Source organism: Aptenodytes patagonicus, chromosome 19 (assembly GCF_965638725.1).
Source record: "Aptenodytes patagonicus chromosome 19, bAptPat1.pri.cur, whole genome shotgun sequence".
In the NCBI taxonomy this organism is placed as follows: domain Eukaryota; kingdom Metazoa; phylum Chordata; class Aves; order Sphenisciformes; family Spheniscidae; genus Aptenodytes; species Aptenodytes patagonicus.
In genome coordinates this window covers 1,560,547-1,569,768 of record NC_134967.1, presented here as the reverse complement: position 1 = coordinate 1,569,768, position 9,222 = coordinate 1,560,547, and the positions used below count along the sequence as shown (strand labels likewise).

The 9,222-nt window shown below is 44.9% G+C and overlaps 1 protein-coding gene across 17 annotated transcripts in view; it reads right to left on the bottom strand.

The window, feature by feature from the left end:
* Positions 1-769: 769 nt before the first annotated feature.
* Positions 770-9,222, bottom strand: part of EIF4G3 (eukaryotic translation initiation factor 4 gamma 3) — a 151,765-nt gene continuing 143,312 nt past the window's right edge. For all 17 annotated transcript variants that reach the window (XM_076356315.1, XM_076356316.1, XM_076356323.1 and 14 more), the window contains 5 exons: positions 8,619-8,717; positions 7,475-7,621; positions 6,184-6,265; positions 4,558-4,704; positions 770-3,581 (listed from right to left, as the gene is read on the bottom strand). In XM_076356315.1, coding sequence (XP_076212430.1) covers positions 3,400-3,581; positions 4,558-4,704; positions 6,184-6,265; positions 7,475-7,621; positions 8,619-8,717 — 657 coding nt within the window. In that variant the 3' untranslated portion in view covers positions 770-3,399. The remainder of the gene's footprint in view (positions 3,582-4,557; positions 4,705-6,183; positions 6,266-7,474; positions 7,622-8,618; positions 8,718-9,222) is intronic.

Below are 9,222 nucleotides of genomic sequence, written 5' to 3'. Positions count from 1 at the left end.
ACTGCCAGCAAACCTGTGCTGATCTAGAAGACGACTGAAAAGAAACCACATCTTGGTACGGGTGCAGGTAACCAAGTGGCACGTGGCAAACAGCACGAGGGGAACAGAGGAAGCAGTTTCGGTCCAAGACTGGTGCCAGACAGGCTCCTTGTGGTGACATTTGTGGGAAGATGAACCTCGAGGTAACATACCCACAGCTGGAGACCTCAAGGTCTCGTGCATAAACTGCTCACAGCACTCCACGTGAAGCTTAACTGATCTAGCTGAAGAAAATGCAAAGCTTGCCATGCTGCAAACCCACCTTTCCAGAGCCTTTGGGTAATTCTGGAAAAAAACCCGAACACTTAAAACCTCTGAAAACTCCCTTCCTGGCATTTGCAGGACGCTAACAGGGCAACTTCTCACCCCCTGCAACATTTAAGATTAAAAGGCTCAAACAAGGAGGGGAGAGACTTTCTCATCTCTCCTCTACCCACATGCTCACTGTTCCCATGCTCTCCAGCCAGTGGTTTTCCAACTCTTTCAGCCAAAAGATTCAAGCTCCCCAAATAAATTCCCCCGCCCCGACACACTTTGATCCACGTAGCTGTTCAAAGGCTCTAGCAATTTCTTCCTTTCTGATTCAAGGCAATCGATAAATAAATTGCAGTCCTTGCACAGCACGGCTCCGGTGTCGCACGCTCACATTCCCAGCAGGGTCTGACACTGCCCATCCTCAGAGAGGAAATTCATCAGGTGCACACACCGACTTGGCAAATATTTGGCCTCATTTACATACAAACTCGCATCCATTTAATTCAACTATTTAACTGCTACAAACCATCACGTACCCGCTCACGTTCTGGCTCAAAAATGACTTTTGCGAGAAGAGCACCCACACGACCTTCTGCAGAGGTTTAACAGACACACCTTGAGACCCGCTGGGGGGGGAGTTTCTGTGCGGATGACCCTTTCGGAGATCTTGAGAGCGCCTGTCACCAAACCGCTGGGCCCAACTGTGAGGCCGGGAGAGGAAGCGGCTGAGGACGAGGAGTCGCTGGATGTCATACAAGCAGATACATACATATGCATATATTAAGGGTGAGAATATTTTTTTTTTTTTTTTTAACAAAACATCAGAGAAAAGTGTTTTATTGTTACTAAAAAAAACCCAAACAATGCTCTAGTGTTTTAGGCCATGGATTCTCTAGCTCAAGATTCATGGCGTGGAACACATGTTAACAGGGAAAGCGTCTTGTGGACATCTCCCCTCCAGCCACAACCAGGCACCCTCCTCCCTTCCCCTCGGTGATCAAATAACATCCTTATGCAAGTACAGCAATTGTTTACATGTAAAAGTAAGATTAGGAAAGTATTTAATGTATTTGTAGCCTTTTTTTTTTTCTTGTTTTTCCTGGTTGTTGTTTTTTTGTTTTTTTTGTTTTTTGTTTTTTTTTTTAAAAAAGAAGTGATTTAGCAGCTGGAAAGAAAAAGACAGCATCATGTGAGCAGCTAGTGCTGCACAGACCACCAGCAAATGCTCCACAGGTTACTCGCGGTCCACGGACCACAGTTCACAAACTACATTTTAGGGCTTCACAAACTTTGCAGACTGTATTATAGTAGATGCTTTTTCACAGTGAGAGCCAGCAGGTCATCTTTGGTTGTTGAAGAGAGACACACAAGAGACTTAATGTACTCAGCAGCAGCTCAGTTTGGAGGACTGCGCGGCGCTGGGGCGCGGTTGAGGTCCCTTTGGGCACACAGAAAACAGGCGCTCCGACTGCACTGCAAAGCGACCACTGTTAATCTGTACCCGAGCTGCACTCAGACTTCAGACACCGTCACGGGGTGGGCAGAGCCGGGAAGAGCACCGCATCGCTTGTTCTACCTCTTGACTCGCGTAGGGTGCTTTCGTCTTCACCCGTACGGGTCTTTGGGTTCCTTAGGCACAGCAAGGCAACCGACAGATGTGAAGGGCAGCGGCAGAAGCTGGGCAGCAACGGATGCACAAGCCATGGTGAAGGGCTGTTGGTTCTCTGCTCGAGCGGCTGCGACCTCCGGAGCTACCAGGGTCCCAAGTCCCCAGGACGACACCACTGATCCGAGTCACACGAGAGAGACACCGCGGCCGCACGGCTGGAAAAACCGAGCTGGGATCGGGCACCGACCGCCCCGAGGTCGTCTCCCAGCCTCGTGGCAATGTGCTGGGAACCAAACGCACCTACACGGTACAGCAGCCCAGCCAGCTGCTCATCGGCCATTAAGTTCTCTCTGCAGAAAAGGTCTCCCAAGCAGCAACCCCCTTTTTTTTTTTTCTTTTTCTTTTTTTTTTTTTAAACAACAATTGCTCTCACCCCTCTTTTTTTGGTAGACACACATACATACACACACTATATGTACACAATTTGGAACCGAGGATCTACACAATGAAAAGGAAGCCAGCACCGCTCAGAGATGGTGCACACATTCAGCAGCTGTCAAAGGAGAAGTCGTTTTACTTTCTTTTAAACTTGCAATGTTTGTCTTTATTTTGTTCTTTATATTTTGAAAGTGAAAAGAAATAGTATTGAGTCAATTTCTTTTTTTCTTTTTTTAAATATTTGTTCTATGTATTTACAAGCCTTAAAGTTGCTCTAAAGGTTCTGAAAGTATCACTAGTACTTTTTCCCCAGGGTAGCACTGTTTTGAATGAGTTATTTTCGGAGCACTCTGGTCCGCAGCGGTTTTCTCAAATGCATTTCCTTCTGTTCCAAGGTTATGTACGTTTTGATTACTATTTTCTTTTTAAATTTCTGAAGCAAGCTGAGAGGCAGGCAGGAAAATCTGATGACAATTAAAAAAAAAAAATTGATCTCTTCCTCATCTAGCTTACCCCAACCCCCTTGAAAGTTTTGTCTATTTATCATGCTTTGAAACAAAACTGAGGTGCATATGAAGGGGAGGGAAATTTATTTCTCTGCTTTTGTTCTATTATACAATTTGTTTACAGAAACTGCAAATTTAAAAATTACACTGGCATTTGCAGTCCTTAAAATAATAAATTAAAAGTTTTCAACTTTTTTTTTTTGCTAAACAGATTTGTTTCGCTTTGTGTTTTTGTAAGTATGAGTCCTTGTTTAAAAAGAAAAGAAAAAAAAAGATTAAAACAGAAAATATTTTCTATAAATAATACATGTATTTTGGTTTAGTGCTCCCGCCCTCAGGTTTGAAGTTTACTTTTTTTTTTCAAGTACCTTTTTTCCTCCATGATCACCTTTGTGTTTATCTATTTTTACCTCTCCCACTCGTGCATGTGTGGGGGAAGGGGGGGTCTGCGCGAGAATTGGCCTTGCTGCACTGTGATTGGCGAAGACGTGAAACTTTTTAAAAAAATACTTAAATTGTTTCTTTTTTTTTTTTTCCTCTGTATTTTAAGTTTTAATTATCCTCTGACTCCTCTTCGGCCTCCCGTAGCCACGTGAAGAATGCTGTGACAGATTTTAGCGCTACTCCTTTCCCGTTCTGCTCCGCTGGGTCCTTGCTGCTTTCCCACTTGTAGAAGGCATCCTCTGATATTACCTCCTCATCATACAGGCAATCAAAAAACATCCGCAACAAATCTGAAATAATGGAATAACGGGAGAGAACAGCTGTTAGTACTGCGCAGTTTAAGGCAGCAGACAAAGACACGGTTACGGATAAGGGGATTAACGTGACCTTTAATGCAAGAGATGCAGATACAAGTAAAAGGAAGGTCTGTTTATTGAGTTATTGCTTCCTGGCTGGTTACACACAGCTGAGAGGGAAAACAGGTCCCTCTGATGCCATCGGATAACACATGCTCCGCAGAAAAGGGAAAGCTGGGAAAACAGCCGTGGGAACGTATTATCTAGGGATTGGCCGGCAAACAGAATCCACAGCAGCCTGTCCTCCTCTCGCTGGACCGTGCAACCTGGCAGCCTGGCTCCTCTCCAACACCCGATTTTTTGTGGCTCAGCAGGAGGGATAACGAACAACTGGTGCCTTAAAGCTACGGACCATCAACTCGGGTGTTTTTTGGCACTCTGATTTTGTGCTGCACACTCCCTGGGAATTCCTACTTCTCGGGCAACTCCCTTGCCTCTTTTCCAACAAGAGTTTTCTGCAGTGTCTCTGGGACAAGACTCATCAGTTGTTCAACTCATTTGATTCCCTCCGAGTCCACAGACATCTGTGGTGCAGCAATGCAATTACAATGCCTGGTGCTCTCACATGTCCAGGTATTGTAGACTCAACAGATTATTTTTTACTGCTCTTCCTCCCCTCCCCCCTCTCTTTTTATCAACAGAGGTTTGTCCTTCCTTCTGCATGGCTGCTTACAGGAGCACCCAAGGGAAGAGCCAGCCTCTGGCCAAGCATTTGGGGACCTGCACTGCTCTAAAAGCTGGAATCTGGACAAGCAGAAACCACTGTACGCTGTTTTCTCTCATCTGCTAAGTACAAAGGTAGGGAAAAGCACATCCTCTTCCAGTCCCTACCACTAGACTTTACTCTCGCAGAAACAACCTTTCCTTATGCTGTCAGAGTTCAAATCCCCAGCACAGAAGCAACACTTACTAGGAGGCTGATCAAGTTTTACTATTGATGCTTGTAGTGCATAAAGTGCTTGTAGTTCCTTCTCCGTGTCTGAGTCTAGGTACTTGAGTAAGATCGGCACTCTCTGTTTGATAACAGCAGCGTCCACACGAAAGCTAGAAGAGTCCGCTGAGGGAAGAGAAGAAAACAGGGTCAGCTTTGGTACATGGCAGCAGGGGCGGATCTTTTATCGCCTTTATTTATTCAAATAGAAATCACAGATACAGGACAGCGTGGAGAGAAAGGAGGACGAGAAACAACAGGAAGTATTTCCGATCAATAGCTTTTTCTGGAAGTCTTGGTTCCTGCAGTTCCCCAAATTCAACCAGTATCTGCAGCGACCCTGGCCCTAACCAGCCTGCTGACACACGCAGAAGAATTACAGCCTTACTTTGCAGTGCAAATCGTTGTTGTTTCCACAGACAACTGGCTGTCCAAAGTGCGTACAATGGCTACGGCTAAAATTTCATTTATATAGAAGGTTTTTAGAAAATTGTGTCTTTTTTTTCTAAAAATACTAAGGCAGAAACAGAATCATAAGCTGCACATGACATAGGAAATCAGGAATATATAAAATATACGCATTAGAAGTCCATCAGCAAGATGGATAAATTATTCAGCAGCTTTTAAGTAGATCATGCGACACAATTAAGTGATATTTTGAAAACAAAAGGAAAAAAACCCTCACAGAGGCAAGGTCAAAACGTAAAACAGAAGATGTTCCTGATACACATCAGGGAACCCTGAAACATTTGTAATCAAATCCTGTGTCATTTCACCATTAACACTAGGTGGCATCAGAAGGGTTCTGGTCTCATGGAGAAGAAAGGAGCTGGGCTGTCTTTCCCCCTCGCAGCAAGATGAAGTTCAGACCATTCTCTCCACCAAGTGTGACTCTTAGAGCTAAGAGCAGAACTGGCTGCTTTACAAGCGCAATTTTTTGCCTTGCCAGATGCCAGCAGTAAAGGTAAAGAAAACAAAGTGAACTGACCAGATGTTTCTGGCTGCAGCGCTTTATTCAAGCTCCCCTGAGGATCTGAGGCTCACATGTCTGACTTGGGAACCCACCCTTTCCTCCATTTCCAGCCGACTGCCATACATTCAAGTAATCCACATAAACTGTCTTTCCAAAATTGCAACTTTGGACATAAAACTATTAACAAGACAGAGATGCAGGCTGGCTTCTCTTCTGCAACCCACGCTTCCAACTCGCACGTGGCAATCTGCGATGGTAGAGCGCCCACACGTACTTGCTGACACAGGAGTGGAAATGCTAATTATCTTAATAACGTCTAGCGCATTTCCACCTTCACTAGAAAAATCAATGAACGCTCTGGCATTACTCAAGAGTCATCCGAAACGTCTGCTCACGCAAGGTCACTGGGACACACTAGGGCCTCGAGGACACTACAACCAGCAAAGCGCCTGGCTGTCGCAGGGGGAACGGACGTCCTGCTCTCGAGCACTAGAATTCAATGCGGTGCAAAAGTCTTTAAGTGTGTGATAAAAAACAGCCTCGGGGGAGGGAAAAGTGATATAAACCTGAAAAATGTAAAATAATTCTTTGCACGTTTGGTTTGTATGGTGTTGACATTGCAAGTTACTCACCTATAATAGCTGCTTTACAAACTGCTGTCATTAAAGCTCTAAGGAATGTAGGTGAACTCATCTGGCTTTCATCTAGATTAGCCTGAAATCAAGAGTAAATGGACCAGTTAAAAACATGCCGCTGCATGAGAGCAACCATTTCCAAACTCCACTGCTGAATTTGGCAGCAAGTTCAAGTTCAGCAAAAGCTGCTGCGGTAGAAATCCAGTTCGCCCCTCTGCAAAAATTCAGCTTTCCCATTCACTTCTGGAAACTAGCTCAGGTAGGTCAACATGCAACAACAGTTCTCATACGATCGATACACCATTTAGCTACTCCCACAACTAGTCACTTGCCCCGAGAAACAAACCAAACCAACAACGCTTGGCTTTTACAACGCCCTTATGCATTTTCTAAGAGTTTTAGGCTCTTTCACCAAATTTTACAGCATGCTCCTTGGGTGGGGATTTGTTTGCTTTGTAGAAGAAATTCAGAGAATGGTATGTAACTTGTCCAAGACTACAAAGAGATCTGTGGGTGTCCCCCGATTTTCAGTGCTGCTTTCATTCCACTCCCGACTTCTCTAACGGCAGCAGAAAAACGACATTTCTAACACACTGCTCCAGCAATAGAAATAACTGAAATGATGCTGACCAAGATTTAGCTGTAAGCACAGATCTAAATGAATCAGGCTGAGTATCATTTCAGACACTAGACTTAAAATCCAGCTTAAAGGATGCAGCCAGAGATAGAGGGCAAAAGTTCAGTGGGATGACAGGGCTTCTGTTTTTTCTTTTTTCTTTATTTTCTTTTACAGTGACTGGTCCAACGCACTGGGAAAGGTACACGTGCTCTCAGTGACCGCCCAGGATGTTTCTGCAGCAGGGCAGGGGGAATTTGGTAGGTTACCTAGTAAAAAGCAATGAGATGCTTTTATCCCAAGTTTTGGGAAGAAAGAATGTAGCAGTGTACTCGGTCTAAAATGTAGTAAGTAGCCAGAAGCAGTGTTTTCAGGGTCAAAAAGTCTACAGTATTTAAAAGGTAGTTACACAGTTGTATGTTAATACGGCTAAAATTCTTTCTTCCTAAAGCTTACTTTGAAATAACTGACTGATTATATTTTAGATTTTAATTCTTTGGAAGTGTTGCTTGCACAGACCTAATCATCTTAGTGTCTAGGGAGGAGCTTAGTGCCTAGCTGCCTCCCTTAGTGCCTGGAGAGCAGCCTGCAGAGATGCTCCTTTACATGAGAAAACATTTACGAAAGCAGTTAACGAACTGTGTGCAGGGAGGGTGAAAATAGTCTTTGTACCTCTACCCAGTCAAAGATTTGTTCATCATTCGCCTTGTCCTCAACAATGAGTTTTTCTAGCTGCTTGTTCAGCTCTTCCGCAGAGAGTTCTTTCTCTGAAAGTGCTTCTGAGGAACTGGAACAGTCGGACTCCGTGAAGTCCAACTTCTGCAACATCAGAGGTGATGATGAGAATTAGTTAAATATACTTTCCTATGCTGAGTTATACCAAACTGAGGCAGCAAGCTACACTTCAATTCTGCTTTCTGGCACCTTTCAACTGCCAAGTTATCATTACAACGATTTATAAACTTTTTCTGTTCCAAAGATTATAAAGCATTTTACAAACACGTGGGAACTACATTATCCAGCAAAGACAGCCAGGCATCTCAGAGCAACTCCAGCCCTGCGCAATACGAGCGTGCACAAAATAAAGTGCATGTTGCTCAACTAAAACGACGGGGAGCTGGAATGCAATTACCAGAGCTGGCATTCGCTCAGAGAAATTGCAGCTAACGCCCCAATTCATTGCAAAATGTGACAGAGGATCTACAGTCCCCTCAGCAAGCCCCAGGCCTTGGTAATCCATTTCATTTCCTGCAGTGCAGCACTTCCTAAGTGCTAAAACAGGGCAGTGGATCGCTTGGAGCTCCGAAGGGAGACCTCCAGCTTCTTCCTTAGGAGCACCACCAGCAAGAGCTGCAAGGTGCCCTCTTGCCTTGGATGGCAAGTCCTGGATGGCAATAGAAATATTGTCCTGGATGGCAAGTCCTGGCTCCTCTCGGTTGTGAAACCCCCCGGGATCATAATGCAAGGTGGGATGAGTGAGTAATTGCTACCATTTATTCTGGCCCTTCTGCAGATCGTCTGTCCTTGCTGCAAAACTCATTCTTGAGTTCATTCCCCCCAGTTGGAGAAAGAGATCTAGAGGAAGCCAGCTGACGGGAGATGTGTGCCTGGGATCGGAGGGGACAAGCCCGTCCTCCCAGTGTTTCAGAAAGGAGGTGCCGAAATAATCTAACCCCAACTTGGTGAGGGAGACACTTCACCCCACATCCCATCCCAACTATACGTAGGAATGGGCTGGAAAAGGATGAACAAACGGGACATGGGACCAAAAATCAGCGTGCCAAAATCATTAAGCAAATGCTTGCTCTGAACTCACTTGTTCCATGAGAAAGGTATGTACATCCTCCCCTTCGGGTAAGTAGTCCTTCCAACTGAGGCCAGTCTCCCTCCATAAGGCTCCCACTTTCTTATGGCTCTAAAACACAAAGTTTGTTCATTTTAAAGACTTGAGGGACAACCAGGGGAGCTTACACAAGCCGGAGTGGTGCAGCTGTGTCAGGAGAAATAAAGAACCGTTCAGCCACCAAACAAGATGCCTAGCAATGAAGTGAAAACGTCTGGAAACCCCGTGCAAGAGAAATCATATACACAACCCTGCCACAGGTATACACATCTTGTCAAGTGGTCAAACGCCACGGTGATGGGTAATAAACAAGGCGTAACGTGACACGCGGGGTTTGCAACGACTTCAGCCAGAGATTACCTATGAGAAGTGACACATCTGAACAAGGCAGTTTCCCACGGCCGTGACACAGAGCGGGCAGTTAGATGACTTAGATTCTTCTCCTGACTCTGTCATTAACTTTCTCTGTGCCTCATTCTCACCCTGCCTTGACATTAAGGCACTGGCAAATTAAGCTACTTTCAGAAATTATTTACATGGCTGTTTTCAGTGCAGAGATCAAGCCTCAAATTCAGGT